General features: G+C 37.6%; 1 protein-coding gene across 1 annotated transcript in view; it reads left to right on the top strand.

Moving 5' to 3' along the window:
* The first annotated feature begins 620 nt into the window (after positions 1–620).
* ofcc1 (orofacial cleft 1 candidate 1) overlaps positions 621–22,823 on the top strand; it is an 88,527-nt gene continuing 66,324 nt past the window's right edge. Inside the window, exons 1-5 of the mRNA XM_046065002.1 lie at positions 621–656; positions 11,951–12,022; positions 14,526–14,602; positions 19,042–19,108; positions 19,484–19,663. Coding sequence (XP_045920958.1) covers positions 14,585–14,602; positions 19,042–19,108; positions 19,484–19,663 — 265 coding nt within the window. The 5' untranslated portion in view covers positions 621–656; positions 11,951–12,022; positions 14,526–14,584. The remainder of the gene's footprint in view (positions 657–11,950; positions 12,023–14,525; positions 14,603–19,041; positions 19,109–19,483; positions 19,664–22,823) is intronic.

Below are 22,823 nucleotides of genomic sequence, written 5' to 3'. Positions count from 1 at the left end.
AATTCAGCACGGATTTGTTTGTATGTGTGTCAATCAATCATTGTGTTCGTTTCAAGGCAGTTGCTAGCCTATGAGTCATAGGCAAGTGTCATAGCTCTTTCTGACAGAACCGATCAGTATGCTAATGGTTAGCTGTCATGTTGAAGAGATAGTATGTCTTTTCTAAAGAGCTCCAGGAGGCTTACTACTTCCTTTGTCAAGTACCCAGCAAAAAAAATGCTGCATTCATGGCATCTGTGGTGTTAAAAGGTGCGCTCAATAGGTATGCTAAGCGCTTATGTGACATGTGGTATATGAAAGTATAGTTCATAACTTATTTTGATACCAAGTAGGCTAATCTGTTTGAAAAGTTTATCTCATTTTGAAGTTTATTCCAGTATTACAATATTTTATTTTTGGAACATGTAATTTCATTTCATTTATAATAGCTAAAGTTTATATGTAGTTGGTGACTGTTTAAAATTATGCAGGGAATAATATTAAGAAGTGGAATGCAGATAATGCTGATCCTTGTCTGTGTGGGTTAATTGCTTAATGCCTTGGGGCTCCAGTAGGGGGATCGCACTTCTCTTCCTCATTAAATACAGACGAGTGAAGGCGAGAGCTGCGTGTGTGTGCTTCTTCAACCTTCTCCCGTTACCTTTCCCCTTTTTAAGGTAATTGCCACTCACATAGAACTGTAAACCTAAACACATGTTGAAAGGACATTTCGTTACATTACTGTGGTTTTATATGAGTTAAAGAGATGTTTTTGAGAGATGTGTATGTTGTTTAAAGTTTGGTGCTAACTGAGATGACGTATATGCTAGCAGCCGGAGACCTCATGGCTCCATCATGTCTGAATCCCGCCATGTCCAGGCGTTTACTTTGTCGTTGGTGTTTAAGCTAGCTACTGTTACGCCCACATATTTTTGCTGTAAGGTTTCTTGTTTATTTATCACTATAAGGGTGAGTTCATGTCATGCTGAGACAATGAATAATGTTAAAAGATGTTGAAAGTGTTAAAAATACAATTCATTTAAGTGTTATATGAGAACTCAGTTAAAAAGGAGTATTAAAATGTCATTTGATAACTTTGGTTATAACAGTTCACATTTCATATGGTAATTTAATTAAAAAGATAATTTAGAATGCATTAAGAAGATACTTGTGACTGTCTTGAATCTGAGTGCATGAATATTGAAGTGTATATTTCTTTTGTATACATTGTAAAAAAGATGTTTCAATACAGACAAGTGACGGCGAGCGCTGCGTGTGTGTGCTTCTTCAACCTTCTCCCGTTACTTTCCCCCTTTTTAAGGGAACAACACTTAAGGGTCCCGATTTGGGGGTTTGAAAATATGGCCACCCTTATCTTTAACCACGTTTACAACAAAAGTGCTGGTGGCAGCCCTGCTAATTTACTAAATGAACATCATGCTGTATTGAAGCAGACTTGAAACTAGCAGCTGAGGCCATAAACTCATTAGGAAGTGTTTACTGAGGTAATTAATCAAGTGAGAAGCAGGGTCATCTTCTCATAAGCTTGTATACAATCGGACTTATTTTTGCAGCCAGTGAAGTTGGCCCCTACTGGCCATTAGAAAGAATGCAGGTTTAAGGCACTTCTGCTTAATTTTTCTGAACTGGACGTTTCTGCTTGGTAATGATATTGACCAGGGTGAATTTACATAATTTAAATATCTTGCTGTTGAGCTCAAAACAGAACTATCACTGAACATGACTGATTAATACTAAATGGAGACCGGAATGGTCATATCAGCAAAAATAATGACGCCAAAGCTATCGAGTGTGTGAATGTTACCGGGCAGCTTTGAACTTACCCACATGTAAATTAAGCCACTTTCAGCATGGAAACATTCTAGACATGGTAATAACAATTAGGTTAAACATTGACAATGTTTCAGTATTAGAATTACTTATTTCTGAATATCACTGCGTGTTCTTTTATGCCAACCTAATATTAACAAAGACTTAAAGTGATTTTCTGGTTCAAAACAGGTTCATAGATGGCAAGCGGAAGCAAAGTTCTCTAATATTAAGTCATACAGCTATAACTGCTTGTCAACAGTGGCTGGTGTTCAACAATACCTGTCATCTGCTTTAAATACTGTTGTCCCACTAAAGGTTAAAAAGAGGTCAACTGACAGAATCTCATGGTTAAACAATAACTGTTAATGAGGCTAAGAGTATCTGTCGAGCAACTGAAAGAAAATGGAGGAAAGCTAGGCTCACAGTCACTGTAATTTATACAAAGAAGCCATGACTGTCTAAAACAAAGCAATATGTCTGTCAGGAAAGGATTAATTTTCCAAGATTATTACAGAGAAATATGGAATATTACTCTCCACTACCGACCAGCTACTCAACACAGCCCCCCGCACGTCTGCAGTTCTCTGCATCAAATTGTTAAAAACTTGCATTGTTCTTCAAAAACAAAATAACTTCAGTTAGAGCCAGCAAGTGAACACACATGATTTCAGCAAAGCCTGTAAGAAAGATGTAATCATGTAAAAAAATAACCTGTATTACAAGTGAGTTTTGCAAGACTGTCACAGAATGTAGCTCCTCCACTTCACGTATTGACCCTGTACCTTCTTCAAACAGGAAACTTTCCCGATTCCTTACAAACAGCTGTTGTAAAACCCAGCCTAGATGGTAATGCACTGACCAGCTACAGGCCAATGTCCAACCAAACTATGTTCTGATGAAAAAAGGTCTCAATTGTTGTCCTCTAAGACCTAATTGAAACGACTGACCATGAAATCTTAATCAATCACCTTGAAAAGTTGGTTGGTCTTTCTGACTGTGTCACCAAAGCGAGAAAGTTTTACGTCAGTCTTTTAGATCATGTGTCTGAGAAAAATGACGTCTCAGAATCAGAATCAGGACTTTTTTTGCTCCGTAGAAATATAGCTAAAGTATGACCATTTTATGAATCAAAAAGATGCCTTTATTTCAAGCCAACTCGAATGTAACAATTTTTACTGGCCTCCCAAAAAAAAAAAAACACTGAGACACTTAAGCTTATTTAAGTCTCTGCAGCTTGACGATTAACCAGAACCAAGAGGAGATAAGTTAAATTTAAGCCGCTCTGGACTGACTTCCTGTAATATTTAGAATAGATTTTAAGATCCTCCTCCTTACAAAGCCCTTAATGGGCTAGACCATGACTTGAAGAACACCATGCTCATCTGTTGCTGGTTTATCGGAGGTTCCTTTGTCAATTACGCCCAAAAGCTAAGGAATACACTGCCTCTTCACTTTAGCCTTTAACTAGCTGTGACTTTCCTGAAACAGACATAGAACTTTCTTTGGTACTTTGCTTCACAGTTATGCACTGCTGCACTTCTAAAATGCTGTACTAGATTTTATGCAGTACATTCCTATTTTTTTAATTATTTTTATTCTTATGTTCCATCTTATTTTACATTGATTATGGAATTCTATCCCTGTTTTGATGGTCATTCAATGTCTATTTTCTCATGTGAAGATGCATTCTATGCATTCAATTCAATTCAGCTTATATCAGCAATATTGCGAAAGCTTAAAATATCTTTTTTCCACTATCATTATCAAGTGGATTTTAACTTTTGTGTGTTCTATTTTATTTAAGATTATTATGGCAGTTTTCATGTTCTGTCTTCTCTTTCTGTGAAAAAGTTGGTGTTGTAATAATCGGGTTGCTGTAAAGAACTTGATGTGCATTTCTTGTATGAAATGTGCTATTAGGGTTGGGTATCATTTAAAATTTTACGATACCAGTACCAAAACAAGTACCCTTAAAGTGATGCCAATACTAATAAAGTACTTCATTCGATACCTTGAATAAAATGCCACCTGTTGGAGCCACATTAGTTGATTGGTGGCCTGTTATTATTTTTATTGTTGTTATGGACAAGCAAGGCTATCTATTTTATTTTTTCTTGTTTCAAATGACTGTCACATAAAAGTATTGGGAAAAATCAAATCCTTCTCATCCTAATTAGGTCATCCTCACTGGTAGTATTAGCCTATAAGGGCAAAGACTACAGCTTGGGAGTTTTTTTTTTTATATTTGAATGAGAGAGGAGTGAAATAGTTTAGTGACCAAATAAGTTATTTTGTTAACTTTCGAGCAATTAACTGAATTGAAAGATCTCCGCCAGTGCTTTCTCCTTTATTGGTGAGTCGCAAACCTCCTCCAGAAGTAGTCACAAGCAGAAAATGAGTAAGGAGTGCGTTTAACCAAGTCCCTTAACTACACTAAAGACACAAACAGAGTAAAAGAGGCTGCACGTCCAGCCGATCAAACCAACTACACATAATGGCTGCCGCTGCAGCCGGAGGCTCCGTTAGTAAAATCAGCTGATCAATCCTGCGCCACAAAAGCGTTTAATTGATATGATGGAACGCAGCCATTGATCAGTGACAAGTGATGTGAATAGCAAATAAAAATGTACAGAGAAGTGTTAAATGATACCAGAAGATGAAACCAACGGAAAGCCAAGCTTGTGGTGATAAAGTTGCAACAGTAACAAACATGACCTCAACCGAAGGTGAGCAGCTGTTAAAATTATCATGGACTCGGCGCTGCAGGCCTTTTTTTTTTAAAAGTTTGTGTGGCAGGCACATAAGAACAAAAAGGTATGCTCTTCTCTTTCTTTCGGTGTGTTGTTTGCGTGTTTGGCTGAGAGCAAAAGCATACAAATAGTATTTTTTTTGCCATGACCTGGTTACAAAAAGTAGGCCTAGGTATTGATTTAAGTACTGGTTTAACCGGAGACGTTTAGATTCTACTTGATACTGGGCTGTTTTGGTCTAAAGGTATTGAGTAGTGTTACCCATCCCTATGTGCTATGCAAATAAACTATTATTATTAAAGTTAATTTATGCTAAAGAAATTATTTACCTTAGGCTTATGTTTTCATGCTGAAAACCACAACAACAACAAAAAAACTGCAATGCACCTGTTGTTCAACATATTGTATCACAATGATCAAGGCATCAGTCTGGAAAACTATTACTATTTGTGGGAGCATTTGGATAAACCTACAATAGGCCATGACAGCCAGCGGTGTCTACTATATTAGATTACACAAATGTAAACGTTGATAGGGTTAAAGAATGGCAAACCATGAGATATACAGTGTTACCCACTTCTATATTTAAATGTGTCCTTGCTTTGCCTGTGCGTTAATATGTCAGTGCACACACAGTAGTAAACTTAGTGTTGAATCATTAACTGTAGGAAATAGATCATTAAAAGTTCAAAAGAGATCTAGGTTAAACTCACAGAGTGAACATTATACCCTTTAAAAAACTTAAAAGGCAAGAGGTAGAGGACACACAGTCTATGATTAGTCCAATGAGCTTGCTACTGCCCTAAGGGTCAGCGTTGCATGTCCATTCAAGAGAAGCTGGTTGGAGTTGGTCATTGAAGGCATTTACATTTCAATCATTCTATTAAATATTTAGACAGATGTGTGGGTCAGTTATTGAGCTGGGAGATCAGGGTTGATCTAATTTCAGGCAATCAGCTGCTGTTACAGCAGGAGTCCAACCTAGACAAACTATTTCCTGCTATGTTAATTCGAGCAGACTTACATCCTGGTGAGTCATCAGTAAGTGAGCATTTTTGAGCCGTAAACAAGCTTATAAATGTCTCGTAGTTTAGTCCTTAGTTTTGAAAGTAAACACATCATTGCCGTGAAAGATTTTTTGAAAACTTGAAACTAAATCAATGTTGGACAAACTCACAATAAAATATACAGTAGTAATACATCTGATGTTACACTGCTACTGCAATGAATAACAGTTTTAACAAAAAAAAATCTTGTTCTACAATGTCAAGGCACATTTTTTGTCTCTGTCAGTATCGAATGTTTTGCCCTCAGAGAATGAGAGTGGAGAATGACGGGAACTGTAGGGCAAGATGTATTGACACATTTCAAATGATAGATTTTAACGTAGAACATTATAACATTAGAAATGTATTTTACAGGTTGGACTGTGAGAGGAGCAACAAGTGTGAATTACATCTACCAGTTGCAATGTGTAGGCAAAACATTTTGTTGTTTTCTACTGGTGTGGCAAGTAGTATTTGGTTAGCAAACACTATTTGAGTAGGATTATTTGAAAATAAAATCAGCAAACAAACTTAGAACTTGTAGACACCAGAGAACATCTGAATTAACCTCTCACCAATGCACCTGCCACATGTTAAAGTCAATTCTTGCAGACAGACAATGTTATGTGACTGACGTTTGGAGAAGTGTTCCAGCTTTCTGGATGGGCATGACACTCTCCCAGTTTTACACGAGTCAACATCTGCATTAGCCAGTCACAGAGTTTAAAATTCTATTATGTGAGCTGCTATGGCGGGCAGACGCTAAGGATTAAGCTGCTGAAAATACTCACAAAGCAATCGGCAGCTTAAATGAATTCAGCTACAGATTCTAGGGCCAGTTTTGTGCAATTATAGAAGTTTTAAATTGTCTAGTGCTCAGATTTGCATCTCTGATAAAACATGGATTTTCTTTTCAGAAACAAAGTTAAAATAATGAAAACTAGTGGCCATGATATAGATCTACATGTACATTACATTATCTGCAAGGCAATGTTTCCATGTTAGGAAACATTAAGTCTATACAACTTTCTCCTCTTGCTTTACAGCTATGTGGTGATGAATGGCAAAGTTTACTTGGCAGATCAAGCATCCATTATCAGATTTATCTGGTAACTGGTCACAAAACATGACCGAATTTAATCTGACCAGCAAGAACAAATATGCCACTTCAAAGACTGTTTCAGAAACTACTGCGCCACTATTACAGAAAAAATCTTATAGTGTCATTACACCACCTCGAGTGAATTTAAACTGTTAAGTAGTTAGGGGTGCCCATAATGACCCTGCCTTTCAGCAAATGACAGGCATGAAACATAGGGTTCACTGTCAAGTCAAAGAAGATGAACAGAGCTGCAAATTAATTAATTTAATTAACACCTACTTCAATCGAAGATTTCTTAATTTAAAGTAGACAAACAGCAGATGCAAAATTCGATTCATAAACCTTTAATCTTCATACAACATTTTTGTAAAGATTTTCCATAACGTTATTACTTGTCTTCATATGTAAATCCAACTTGTAAAAACCAAAAGCCACTTGACTGTATTTTACAGTATATCGTATCCTATACATACCGACCCGTTGAGCTACTGGCACACCACCGCCTTTGGCCTCCTGATCTTTAAATGGGATCACAAGACCTTCGCCGTGCAGTGACATCACTGACGTCTCAGAATGAATGACAAAGAAAGAAAGAAACTGTATTTATAGCACAAAAAGTTTCATTCCGACAATTGTCTAATTTCCTCAAGCATTTTATGCGTGAACTTGCAGTCAGTACACTCATCAAAGGGGCAGATTCACTGCCCGTCACAGGGAGCATAATAAATCCTTGTCATAGAGGAGGCAGTTGCATGCAAGATGCCCTTTGTTGGTCAGCAAGATGTTTCTCAAACACTACCCCCTTGCTCTCAATTTCTCTGAGATGATGCCATAATGATGACCCTAGGCCCACTTTTAATCACTATTTGCATTGCCCTTTTACAATTATTACACTCCTCTGCACGATTTAACTCTAGAAGCATGAGATGGATTCCTGTGATTATTAACTGCCTTATAGACACGATCTTTTGGGGCCACGTCAGTTTTTCCCCCCACTACTGTAGATATGATGAATTATATATATATATAAACCTTTATTTAAACAGGAAATGTCCCATTGAGACAGTCTCTTTTACAAGGGAGTCCTGTATAGCTCAAATAAAACACAATTTTTCAACCATGAGCTGAAAAACAATACATTACGTATATTAAAATACAATACAAATTTACACAAAGTTTACAAGATGTTCACATAGACAGAAATGAAACGAATGAATGAATTCAAAGGAAATTATGGGAAATTTAGAATCATTTCCTTCTTTTTCTCTATGTATTACTTATGATGTATCATGCGAGGTAAGCTTACTTCCAGAGCATTTGCTAGCAAATTTGATTGAAGCAAAGTTGAGGCTTCATATACAAGCCTTTTTTTTTAAAAATGTCACTCACTCCCACTCTTACAGGGCTGCATGAACTCTGTGGTCAAAGTTGAAGCCAAGCAAGTGTGATAGAAATAACTTTAGGAATTGAGAACCAAGAAGTCAGAGTCTAACTAAAAGACACATTGACTGATTGGTCCAGAAACAACAGTGCTTGACAAGTCAATGCAATAGTTTTCTGACAGAACTACACTAACGTTTCAGTACCAGAACAAAACAGACCCTCATTTATGTTGTGTCATTATGTTGCTTGTGTAAACAGAAGCAGCACACTTCATGTTGTTATCAGAAATAGTTTTAATGATGTGTAAATAGCAAAATACAGTATGTAATCTTAAAAAGCATGACAGTTTTTTCTACGCAGGTGTGCTTACAAAGAGAATATATAGATATATATACATATATATATAATAGATGACTCGTGTAAAAATGATTTGACCTTTGCCCTTTTTAAATTTAGGTCTAAGAAATAGGTTTCTAGTGCTGCAGCGCCACATTCATGTCTGAGTAATCTACATGTGAATAATAAAGTAGCCTTCAAGGTTTATGTATTTTCTCCTTCAAAGGTGGTCCTCATCTTTCTTGGTACCTTAAATACAGGAGGAAATATTTTGACATGTTCATAGCAGAGGGTCCAGGCCAAATAAACATTTGTTTAAATTAATAATTTGATTTTTAATAATTTGATTGTGAATTAAAGGTAGCTTTACAGCACACTGACCTTTTCTCTTTAGCTCTGACCACCTTGAGTTAAAAAGTCTGCTATTGCCCCTGTAAGTCACATCTGTATCTATTCAGGGAAAATCTTTACAGAGATAAATTATTTTTGAGCAATGAAGGATGAATCTCCTGTGTTTTCTTTGACCTTGTGAGCAAACTACAAAAAGTGGAGCAATCGATTGCTACCCTCTGAAGATACCACAATATTGTATTTTGGAATGAAAAGTGAAAAAAAAAAAATAGAAGTCAAGCCAGATGAACAGCTGTATTGAGATAAACCGTTACCCCATATGCTGAGGGAAAACAATCTCTGCACATTATGGAGAGTGAAGATGAAAAAAATACACTTAATCAACTAACATTGATATTACTTCTGGCAATTAGGAGCATGCTGGTAATGATATGAGTTTTCAGCTGTAAATAATTATGCTGCCTGCGGGCCATACTTTAATTCTCGGCTGTATCTATAAACAATAATCAAACCAACAGCAGCAGGCTAAAAGTTGGAGATTTGTGGTTTGCAGAGCAGCGGTTGAGGAGCAGCTTATTGGAGCCCTGTGGTGATGCCAGTAGTCAGGGTCACCTTCAGGTGTTCTCTCATCTGTACACCAGCACGCTAATGCGCAGCTCTATTGATCAACCTGTACACGTAAAGACACACACATATGAATGTGCACACAAAGCAGACAGATATGAGCTCATATCTAAAAGAATATACATAAACACCAGAGGAGTGTACCAGCATAGTACAGAGATGCTTTGGTCATGGCAGTCCAGGAGACATAGATATTAGAGACACTTTGCATAACACCCAACTCTGTAATTTGTATTAAATGTTATAAATTAAAATGTAATTTGTATACAGTGTTTACTTACTTATTACTGCTAAATGTTTATTTATTTGTATTGGTGCCAGGAAATGAAAGTGTGCTCACTCTTATTGTAAGTGCAGACTTTTTTAATTACATCTGTTGGTCCATGCAAATGCGTTTTGTTATTGACCAAACTTATGCTGCAGAAAGTTCTAAAACGTATACAAAAAATAATAATATGTGTCAAACACTATAAAGAAGAATACTTTAACATGTTTTTTTTGTAACTGTTAAGCAATGCAAATTGTATGTGGCAAAGTTAAAACTTGGACTTATATATAATACAAGAGTGAGACTTGACAGCTAACTTTTACTCACTGTCAAACAGGAAGCGGCAGCCTGCTGATGTGTAAGGACTAAGATGAAGTGCATAATTAAGGAAACATATGAAAGCTGGCACTGGGCCTGAGATTAATTAGGTGCGTGTCAATACCCTCATCAATATCCGATTAAGTAATGACACATGGCCCAATGAGGGCTATTGATCTGCTCCAAGTCTGCTGTGTTAATAGGTTGAAGCTGACATTCAATGGGAAAGCTGACAGAAAACTGTGAGGACAGTTTCACAGCATGCAGGACGCAGGGCCCTAAACACAGCAAAATCGGAAAATGTCCCCACAGTCATAAGTAGTCAAATCACTTTCGTGTAATGTGGTCTCATGGGATTCCAGTGATTGCTGTGACCACAACTGAACTTATTCGGCTTTGCAAGAATTCCCATCCTTTTAGTGATAATTAAAAATGACCCCAAAGGATCCCCCTCCCCAAAAAGAAAAAAAAGGACTCAATCTAGATTAATGGTGATGGAATGGCCAACATCATAAGTTAGCCCCTTTATGATGATGATTGTAATGATAATAATGAACACTTGGATGAAGGATGAACAATCCCCTGTCCTGGAGTTGAATCCCTATACAGGTTAATTAGGAAAGATAACATCATTAGCCACTCTCATGCCTGCACAGAGAATTAATTGGATAAGATGGAGATTTAGGTCTATATTTAATCGCATAAACGATCAACGACAGCTTAGCCAGGTAATGGGAGGTCCAAATCGGTGGGCATCTTATTTAGATCACATTAACCAGCATAATGAGCAAAAAAAGATCCCAGTGCGGTTTGTGATATGGGTGCTGTAAAGATCCCTTTTGCATTCACTGTGCTGATTAAATGTGCATTAATGATGTATTTTTGTGCCTTGTTGACTTCTGATTGTTTTCAGCATTGTGGGGATAATCAATGAGGGATTGGAATACTGGTCATTTCAACAGACAGAACAGAGTTCACAGCCCCATTCATAAACTTTATATAAAACAAAACATTGACTGTATTTAAAAAAACAAACAAATGAGGACTATTCATTGCTATTACACATGAGCAATCTCTCTTCCTCAGCTGAAAAGGCCACCAATGGCCTGATGGCTTTACAGTCATAAATACAGCACAGTCTGACTGTTTGTTCTAAGGGAAGCATTAGCTAGAGTTCATGATCTGTTCTAAGGGGGACATTAGTGTAAATATGCCTTATGCCAAACGTGAGTGGGCCGATCCGCCGGGCGGTTTGAGCCTATTCTTCATAGCAGCTGTAAAGCTTACTGGGTTGTTTTTGGCTGAGGAATACGTTTGTCTGCAGTTCCCTCTAAATAATGCATGGGAGGAACTTTTGTGTGAATTGTCATATAATACATAATGGATGTTTACAAAGCAGTGTGAGTACTTTGTCTTCAGTTAGGGGGAGTTCATTGTAATCAGCACCGAAAGGTGATAAAGCGGCCTGTTTTAACAGTAATATCACTGGCTCTGGTGAAACAATAAGTGAACATCTTTTTGAAGGAGCGCCATGCCACACTCCCCATTAATAATAGAACATCATTTAAAACACAAACAGTGATACCATCTGGTAGATGAGACTGTCACACAGATGAAGCTTTATCTTGGCACAATTCAACGGTAACAGTTTTGTGAATGGCATGCATTAGACTGTGTCAGATATCTCTCCTTCGGTGAATATAAATAACACACTGTAGGTCCTACTTTTATCATTCAAGTGCTATTTTACCTTTTGCTCAACTTAATTTACAACATACAGTATATCTAACAGATTAGGTAGAATCCGGAGATCTAATAGAGGTATTTTATATATTTGAGTGATGTGTAATTTAATTCAGACTTTCTTCTTGTACTTTTTATGTCAATGACTGAAAGTGAACATGAGGAGGTTACCTGAGACTATGTGTTCGTGTGTGTGTGTCTGTGTGTGTGTTGTTAGGAACGACATCATCATCGCCTTGACGACCAAGGTGTAGCTGACCATGAAGAGGAAGAATTCGGGTCTCACAAGGTAAAATGCCTCTCAATTCTAAGAAAAAAACTACATGCATGTATACTGTTACTACTATAATGCGCTAGTTATTTGCAATAGATTTGGTTTACAATCCAGTAGTGAAAAGTGTACTTTTACCAGTTTGAAATTTACCTGAACAAGTGGATTTTGGCCAAATTCATGTACCCATAATTCCCATAAATAAAATGTAATACACTTGCATGGAGTGACTCAAATATACTAGACTATTGTTCACTTAGCAGTGCGCTACTTAAAGTGCAAAGAGTATATTTGGAGTAAGTATGCATGCAAAAAGTCTCCATTGCAGAGTCTGCCCTTTTTCTACCCTTATTGTTAGCTGTGTCAACTTTATATCTTGAGGGAGACTGTCTGTTGTCAGACGCTAAGAAAAGGCCTCTGTCCACAAGCAAATAAAATATTCTTCGGTGCACGGTGCCCTGTCCCTCGGTGACTATTGAATTACATCCCTTATCCATGTTCGCGGAAAAGAAAAAGAATGTCAAGCGAAGATTTCAGGTCGCGCTATGCCATAGAAAAGGGGAAGTGCCTTGTGTAGTGCAACACAGACCCCACTGTCATTCTGGATTAAGGGTTGATTGAGCTTAGCTGACTAGATGACAGAGGAGATGGTCATTCTCGGGGCAGGAGAAGGACATAGAAAACAGGGTTGCAGGTCAAATATAGTATTGTGTCATTTTAGGGGAACAATGTGCATAGTAGTAGGTCCATTTTTGGTTCACACTGTATATTTGCACTCATTATTTGTAGACTTTCATTACACTCATTGTTTAATTAATGCAAACTATATAAAGTTTAATGCTAAAAAGTGTATTTTATGGGTCTGGCAGAAGACCAAGAAGCCACTGATCAAAGAAGGTATTGTGCAACATTTTGCATGATTTTGAAGACCTTAAAAGGTTTGTGTAGAAAGAAGGTCTAGAAAAAGTCACGGAGATGCATTTTTAAGAGCTGAGATATTTTAGCTCAGAACAGCAATCAATTGTCAGTGGTTTTGTCTTTCTGCTGTTAAACTCTGACCGGAGCTGCTTATTATTGACATGTTGCTGTGATTAAATGAGGAAACAGTGTGTGAGTCAAAAACAAATATACTGTGCAGATAATTTAGCAGTCTTTGAAATGCGCATGGGTTTGCATGGGTGTTTGGATAATTTAACACAGCAGTGAACTCATATACGACAATATCTTTTTGGACTGATACTAACTCAGCTCCAGCAATTACTTATATTCACATATGACTTTTGACACAAAGCCTGAACCTGAAGCAGAAAAGTGAGTCAGTCGTTTATGTGGCTAACAGTGGTGTTGGCAGTCTCATTGGTTAGGGAGCCAGTATCTGGCAGGAGGCTTGCAGTTTTAACAACTAATGTACTTATTTTTCTCACAGCATTACAGTTTTACAGCCTGTATAAAACACATACACACACGCAGACACACACACACACACACACACACACACACACACACACAAACATGTACACGCATCTCTATTAGTAACCCAGAAAAACAGTTTGGCAAATTAAAAACAGGAATGTTAGGGTGTCTTTGATTCAATAAAATACACGTGTAAAGGAAATGCTGCAAAGTACCTCTTTACATAAAAGTATTATCCTTCTTTTGTGTAGCTGGTGATAAGAGCCATTTGACACAAATAGACACAGCTGGAAATATAGCTAAAGAGTATTAGTCTCCACAGTTGTTTACACAATCAAGTTTTTTTGTGGGCGGCGTTAAGGTGCATGGATATCCTGTGGTCTTTGCCTAGTTAATGTGTACGGACCGCACACTGGCTCTGCTTTCACTGAGTTATTACGCAGAGTGTAATTTGAAACAATTACAAAAACACTGGCCCACTTGTTACAACACTCATTTTCCCTCACATATACACACACATATACAAACCACAGATTCAATAGCTTTACATGTTTTTCAATCACACCCAGTGGAGCAGTGTTCAGTGTGAAAAAGTATAGCATTTCATCCTAGCTCGCATGGTATGGGATAATCTTTCACATTTTGCCTGGGGTTTGTTTTGCTATTTCAGCAGAAACTTGTGCAAGCCATGTGAATTACCATAGGAAAAGACGATAAAAATACCAAATGATATTGTATCAGATGTAAATGAATAAACTATTTGAATAATCAGGGAAAATAATTTGTTATCTGTGATAATAAACGGTGTTTATTGTCCTTTATTCTCCATGATGCATTGCAGAGATAACACTTTTAAACACACAAGCAGGAGAGAGATAGTGTAACGCGGCATGGAATGAAGGATTTTGTGCTGCACAGTAAGCTATTAAAAGAGCTTTAATAACATCAACAAACTTGGAATTATAAGGCAAATTTTAAAATTTTATTTTAAGTCGATAAAACATTCACCTCAAGTGCAGTTCAGATTCCTGGGAGCCATACAACATTAGATTTATCTTATTTGTTTAGACATATTTCTCACCGTATTTTCTAACATTCTCGTTTGCAGGCCTTGCCATTGTTCAGAGATCAGGGTCAGCCAGCAATGATCTTTTGCAGTTTGTGGAGATGGACACCTTTAGCAGTGTGAGTACAGTTTCACTTCTGGCCCCTCAAGCAGCCTTGTACCTCCATCTCTCTCTCTCTGAAGGTGCTGGTGCAGTCTGACCATTGACATTTAGCATTCCTCTCCGCTGCCTCTGGGTTCTCAATAGGGGATTGAGAGGTGCAGAGGCCAGTGCCTGGTTCTCAAGGGTAAAAACAAAAAGGCTCTTGAAAATCCCAAGGAGTTCCCATGATCCTAGGAAAGACCTTGATCCGACCTGTGTTAGATTTCCATTCCACGGATTAGGGCACATAAAAAGTACATATTTAGCTGATTTATTTAGATTATTTTCAGACAATGACTTGCTATGTTTTCCTTGACTGGCACTGAAATATCTGGCATGATGATCTGGCAACAATACACATTTGTAGAAGTTTGGCAATTTAGTCCAGGAAGATTTTTTTTTACAACCATTCAGCATTCATGGTCTTCACTGACATTTCTAAGCCAGTGCAAAAGCTTGTAGTGACATTTTATGGTGGAAAGTTTTCAAAGTCATTTTTCAAGGTTTTTTTCCAGTAACATACATAATCTGTTAGCATCAAAGGAGCACACATGCATAAATAATTGACTAATTCACTTAAAGGGGGCCAGCGTAGATTAATTAAGCTTGAATACTAATTATGTTTTCTGTCTACACCAACTGACGCGGTTGTTGTTTAATAAGAAACTGTTTGGTGGGTCACAATTACCGTGCACATTTAAGGCTGCTCTATGAATTAAGATGGTTTCACATTTTAAGGTAGAATTGGCTTTGTATGCCTTTGAAACAAAATGCTAACCTTATCTTTAGTGATTTAAATAAAGATGCTTTGTAGATGTTTTCATTATTCTTATGACATTTTATTGATATGGCCATTTATATTATGTTGACAGATAAAAAGAGACTTTATAAACATGAAAACAAAATCAACTTTTATGTCTTTATTGATTAAGCGAGACATTCATTCTCATCTTTACTATGTCTTTTATCATTTTGTAACAACCCATTATGACATATATTCACACATATATTTATATTATGATGAGATGATTTTCTTCACTTTGACATTCAATCAACGTCACTCTAAGGGACTCGCTGGCAGAACAGCTAAACACAAACCTAAGATTATGGATTTTTAAGTACAAACAAGAGACAAACCATTTGCAGGGATCTCTATGTAAAGCTCTTAAAACTCTTGTCAACACTCTTGTCTTTGACTTCTATACCGAGTGCATAGGGTGCTTGTCTGGAAATGGTAGCTTTAAGTAGCTCTGTGAAGCTGAGGTTTGCTGTCTACACTCCCCTGGCAAGCAGCATGCACAGGGACAGAGGAAGACAGCTCAAAGCTGGGGCCTTGTTTACAGCTGCGTGGGGAAGAAAACAGGCAGACGTAAATGAGGGTTGACGGTTTCATGAAGCACAATTGGTTGATGGCAGATTCAATGTGACTGGGCTGAACTGGGCGATGATCCGTACAGTATGCAAAATTCACTTTCTAGCTGGTCTGTGCCCACCAGCCCCTAGCAGCAAGCGGTCTTCCCCAAGCCCTTCTAGCTATGCCTTTGAATGCAACAAGAACTGAACAAGGCATTGTTGTGCTCAATTCCTTTTGACAACAATCACATTTAAAAAGAAAGAAAGAAAAAAAGTCAAGGATTTTTTTGTCACCAGTTATAAATGATTTTTTGTCATGTTGACTGCAGAGTAAGCATTCTGTGTGCTGCACAGTGAAATCAGGAAAGTGGGATGGATTAAAGGGGCATGTATAAATGCTTTTAGGATCTCAGAGGCTATTGTGTTGTGCTAATTTATATGTATGTTGTAATATATACCCAAATTTCTTGGCATGTGATTTTAGTGCAGCACCATGGATATTACATATTTATATGCAATTTGACAGGCCTGTTATAAGACATTTTAGACTGCACAGGGCCAGTTTACACTATATTGAACAACCATTTTTACCTATACAAATACATATGATTTCAGGAATCCCTATGATGCTTTCCCCCCTCAGGATTGAATTGTTGTTTATCGTTTTAGAAATGCAACATCTGCATGTTCCATCCGGTTATGGCACATTAAACAACAGTGCTTGTATTACAAGGAACATGCTGTCAATGTCAGTGGGGTCTAGGGAGCTAGATGAGAACCAGGCATTTTTCTTAGCTCTCTAGACAGAGAGGCTCACATGGTGCTGTGTGGATTAGATTTTTAGTGACAATGACCCAAAGCTTTAGGCCTGGGGTGTATGTACTGTACTCCTTCTGTGTACTTTCCCTTGTGTGTTTACTAGGGTTTTTTCTCACTGCAACTGAACTTGAGGCAAGAATACATTCATAGTAATCAGAGGACTTATTGACATTTGCAGGACATAGAGCTAATTTAGTTTGCATAGTGAGAAACATGGGCACAGTTAGAAATGAGACCAAAACAAAGCTGTGCCCAGAGGAGAACTAGTACTAACTGCTATGAAAATTACATAAGGAGAAGAATAAAAGGACTATAAAAAACTTTCTTAAGAAAGAAAATCTCAAACAATGTTGAAATTTTATGACTGGTGTTGACACTGCAGTGTCAGTGATGATATTCTAGATTATTCTGTGCTGTAATTAGGGTGATAAACAGAACACATTTGTATAGCCTAAGATAAAACTTAATGTGATTTCTCCTTTGATTTTTGTTTGTCTCTCCAAAGTACCTTTAACCCTAAGGGCAAATAACAATAATTTGCGAAATAAAGAGCGTCATCCTCCTTCATTATTCTAATATGATGATTAATTCCTTTAGCAAGCAAATATATCAATTCACAATATGTGTTGTTTAAATAACTGAAAAACAATCTTACATTATCAGGTAAAAATAAAATTTACTGTGTATCATTTTAAATGTATTCATTAAGGTTTTCAAAATTGGCTATGATGTTCGAATAACGATCAAAATTTTAATACCATATAATGAATGCAGATGTCATGTAGCTTATTTAAACGGATGCTTTAGTTTACAACACAATATTGTTAAACTGGACTGGTGTAATTCAAAGCAAATGGTGATTGTGTGCAATTTTTTTATTGGTAAAATTACCTGATTAATTTTCCCCTAATTGTTTCTGGGACTTTTTCAATTTGCATATGCAACCAAACAATATTTGTCTTGCAGAAAGGTGCGTAAAGTGTGATGAAATGAAAATAAGAAAAGAAAAGAAATCATAGGGAGACAATCACCACTGATGCCGGATTCGCCTGTCTCATGCTCCACAGTATGTGAAACTCAAAAAAAGTGATTGGTACCCAGTCGAAAAGAAAATGGTTTTTAAATAAGTTACAATTAGATAAGCATTAATCTCAGTGGTATAAATGAATGTCTTGCTGTAGGGCTTGTTGAATGTAAAAACAGATTTACAAAAACTCCTCTTACCAGATTGGTCTGGAAGTAGTCCTTCTCTATTTTAATTGCTCTGTCATTTAGAGTTGAAATAAGCCCCTCCACTCCTTCTGCCCCTTGATTTTTCCTTTGAAATTAAATATTGTATACAAATACATGCTGTTCATAGGCATGAGCACAGTTCATCATTCAAATCTGCATAAAATGATGCTTAAAAAGCTCCATACGCTGTTGCTCAACAGAGCAGTTTTATATGGTGCATCCTTATATAAACATATCCATAACGAAAACAACTACTTATGCTGTATACCTCAGCTTTCTTATTGTTCTGCTTCTCCGCAGAAATGAGAGAAATGTGGGACTGCAGAGTTTGTTCCACATACTCTTGATTTCAAAGGAACCCATACTTGCTTTCATTCATTCCTCCTCTTTCCATTCCATGCCAATGTAGACCACCTACTAGTCAAATTGTCTTGACTTAGCATGTCTTTACATAGATGGATAGATAGATAGATTGATTGATTTATTGAGTATAGATGTATTACATTTATATCACATTTGCTTTATGCATGGATCCTGTGTTGAAATTACTACAATGAAAATTCTCCAAGCTTTACAAAAGACAAGGGAACTAGCACAGTCTTATTTAAAGATTTTCTCTCTTCTTTTTTGGAGTTCATGTGAATGGAAGTTATGAGAAGTGTGCCTGGATTTCCATACTCATTTGCACACCAAGTCTGTCTGCTCTCACGCAGCCTGTGTAAAAATGCATAATTTTCCAGGAGAGAGTGTTGTTGCCCATTCATTTTAGAAACAAGGAGGAAGTATTTTAATGTGACCTTCATTACACATTCATGTCAACTTTTCTTATCTATTTATGATTAAATTCTTTTCCACTCCTGTTGTTCAATTAGTGCTTGACCCCTTTAGCAGCGATGTAAATTAAATGACATTTTAGTGTCGTCCCATATTTAAAATACTGCGTTAGTTGCGGATCATAAATGATGATCTTCATTCTGCAGCTAATTTATTCATTTAACAATTTCCCTCCAGAAGTTACAGCAGAAGGCTCTGCAGCAACCTAAGCAGAAGAAATCCAAGTCGGCTGAATTTCTGATGGGTGAGTCCTGCTTGATGAGTTATTGCTCATAATTTGTGTAAGGATTAATTAACTAATTACAGACAAATGGCTTTGGGCTAAATTTTGCTCTTGCTTGTCAGGGCGCAATTTGTAATTATTTTAATCATTTCTTCTTCTTCTCTTTTTTTTTCTCCTCCTTTGCAAGATTCTGATTTAATTTTAACCTAATTGTGTTTTAGTGTCATTCGTGGAGGATGCACTTGAACATTTTGGGGCAGAGAAATCACCAATAAAAACATTTTGTTGTCATTAAATATGTTTCTTTTTTTTATATAGTCACTTTGACCTAACTGTTGTATTGCCCCTTCATGTCAGTGTTTGTATTTTTATTCATGTTTCTACTTATTTTGTCAGGGGGAGAGGAGAGAGCTGCTGTGGTGGGCATAGAAAATCCAGCCTTCGATGGAGGAGGAAGCACCGAGCTTTCCATTCCTCCAGTTTGGCTGGGGAGAGAAATTCGAGGTGACAGGCCAGATAGCACCCTTGCAGCTCACCAAAAAAAAATGGAGCTGCAAGCCCCAGCCAAAGAAAGAGGTGAAGCTTCATTCTTCATTAGCTTCAAATTTGTTGACAGTAGATGTGTTCCTGATCTAACCTTTCTCTCACTCCCTCTTTCTTTTTCTCTCTCTCCATTCGGGGGGCCCTTGGTCCCTGCATTCCAAAGCAAGCATGTCCTAACAAGCAACCCTCGTATAACTTCTTCCTCCGCTGGAGAACGCTACAGTAGTGGGTGTTCTATCTCTATCTAGAAGTACCCTCGACACAATCAGCCTTGACTCCCACTCTCGGCTACATGCCTTGTGGTGGGCTGGAGTCATAGGAGAGTGCATTTACATACGCTACTACGCTACCAAGCCGATCCGCTGTCTGTGTGGTGTACTCACAACGCCCCCGAAACACGGCTTAGGGCCAATCAGGCATACGAATATGCCCCCTTATAATTCAGTATGTCAGGGAGAACTCTTGAGGAATGGGATGGTAAATTAGGATGCGTTCAAGGTTGCGAGCGTGCCAGTTTTCTCAGGGATGAGTCACATGTTAGATTCTTGATTTAATGTGGTTTATTTTGCTTTTGCTGTGCATGGCTAGTAATTATTATAAATGATAGTCCTGAGACTGTCTTTTATATACAAGAGGTGAGATTAAACTTCACCATGGTATGTGGAACTAGCCAGCATGAGCAAAAATGTTTTCTATCAGGCCAAGAAAGTCAGACCATACACATTTATGATACAGGAGACTAATGCTAAACCTAAACCAGTAATTGATAATATTGTTTTATTGGATAAAGGTTCTAAACTGATTTGTTTTCCACCCTTATATCATATTGTTGTTGTGTCGTGCACTGGCAATTCTGTGAAGTATCTTTGGGTTTCATGAAAGCCGTGAATTTAAGTTATTATTAGTAATATTTTGTTGTTGACAGCAAAGAAAACATGGATACTGTCCAGTGTGCAGGTAAAGTCAAATTGACAGTGAAGGTCTGGTTTTTCTCCATTTGAGGAGACATGTCGTAACTTTCTACCATTAAACTGCAGATAGCCGTGATTTCAGATTGTTGAAGTTGTCTGATTGTCTGAAGTTCTCTTTTCATTTAAGAAAAGTGACGCTTTTTCTGCATTAAGTATTTTCATCCACATGCGGCACACAGCATTTCGAATTTCTGCATAAATAAACTTGAAACTTGCTTGGCTTAGGTGGAAGTGCGGCATCTTAAAATGTATTTAAAACACATCATTATGTTGTCTTAGATTAGATTATATGTTGACAGTTGATAGTTGGAAAATTGTTATTACTTTATTGAAAAAGAAAAAAAACAATACACGTGTAAAAGAAGAACATATTGATATCCTATTGGTTTACACACTACAATGATCTCTCAGTACCTTATGTTCGACCACAAAATCCGATTTAAAGACGGAATGCTGAAATTATGATAAGACAACTAACCCTAACTCTAATTCTCAATAAGTAGTTTTATTGGGAATACAAGATCTACTGTCACTTAAGTGCACAAATATAGACACTTTTTTGAACACGTACCTGCATGCTGATGATTAGAAATTAGTTAAGTAGCTGATTTTCTCTCTCTTCTTTTTTGTTCTATTAATTGGAGATGCTACAGCAGTCTGTGTCAAGGCCATGTGCACTTTCTCATCACATGCATGTCTCAAAGGGCATTATATATGCCACTATGTGCTTTATAGGTTTATAACTTCATTTATTTGTGGTAATTGCACTGAATATAGGATTTACAGAAACTACGAATCACAAGCACAAAATAAGCAACACTTTTTCTTTAGGGAGTGTGAATATGCATTACTGTTCAGTGACTCATGTGCCTTTATTGGAAGATACAAAGGCAGATTGTTCCATGTTTGTGACACTTCTACTTAGCCTTTACCAAAATCTTTCATTATCTCACATCCTCTGTTCACAGTGACTCTGGCTGGCAAGAAGAGCTGGTTATTGATATTGTGCATGTAAGAACAGAGAATTGAAATTTTCATTAGAGAGATGAACTGGAGGACAGCCAGACTATTTAGGTAAATCACAGATATGATTCAAAAGGCGATCCACGAAGCTACTACCATTATGCAAATTTGTGTTTGAAAAAAGGGTTTCATAACCTCAGAGCTATTTGCAGAGAAATTGTTCAAACTCTCTGTTAACGATGTAGAGGGATTTAACATGTGAATTTCACAGTCAATTTATGGCACCACTGAGGAGTCATATGGCTGCTCCTTGTTTAATAAGTATTTCGGTCTGACTGTTTAACTTAGAGTACGGACAGAGTGTGAAAACGTCATGCAGATATTTAATATGAGCAGGAAAGAATCCCAGTGAGCTTTGTTGGGTAGTGGCCTAGTGAGCCAGTGGTGCTCCTATGCAAACACACTTACTCACATTTTTATGCGTCCAAGCACAGATACCCTCAGACTTCTATAAAGGCAATCCTTGTGTGGAATATATAACATGATTTAATGCACCATGCTTTTTTGCCCCACAACCTGAGAAATACAAGTAAAGCAATTTAGTTTGGAGTGAAATATTCAGGGCCTGTAATGAGAATGATTTGGGGTTAAGAAAGCTGCTTGGTGGGATGTACCCTTAATAGAAAGACCCCCGAGCCATTGGATTCCCATAAATTCTGTGGAGCAGACTTGATACCCATAGGTCAGTGATTGCTAATAAGAAGTCAATGAGACATGGGCTCAGGTTATTTTCCTTTGGATCTGCTCCTCCAAACTTGCCCAGTCCGCTGGGCCGCTGACCTCGGAGTATTTAGAAGGTATTGTCTTTGAAATTCCAGGTACTTTTGGGCTTGTAGACTTTCTCATTAGTTCCTTTTGAACACGGCAAACATATGGCAGTCGTATTTAAGAGATTGCCTGCCGTGACCTTTTGCGGCATGCTAATTAGGCCCCAGAGCACCGCAGGCCGTGGAGAGGTGCTCTGAAAAACCCAGCAGTCTCTTTCCCAGTTCTCTCTTTCTGCCCCTGTACTCCTGTCTCATCTTGGCTCTGCCTTATCTGGTAGCAGCCACTGCCCCTGCCCTTCGACAGTGTGGGTTTCAAAATTAACATTTCGCTTCATGTGCTTCTAATAACCACTAACCTGAACCTATACCACCATCCCCCCCTTGCCCCTGACCAACTCCCAACCCCTCTTTCTCTCATTCTCTCGCCTCTCG

Source organism: Micropterus dolomieu, linkage group LG01 (assembly GCF_021292245.1).
Source record: "Micropterus dolomieu isolate WLL.071019.BEF.003 ecotype Adirondacks linkage group LG01, ASM2129224v1, whole genome shotgun sequence".
NCBI classification, from domain to species: domain Eukaryota; kingdom Metazoa; phylum Chordata; class Actinopteri; order Centrarchiformes; family Centrarchidae; genus Micropterus; species Micropterus dolomieu.
This window is presented reverse-complemented; position numbering and strand designations above follow the sequence as displayed.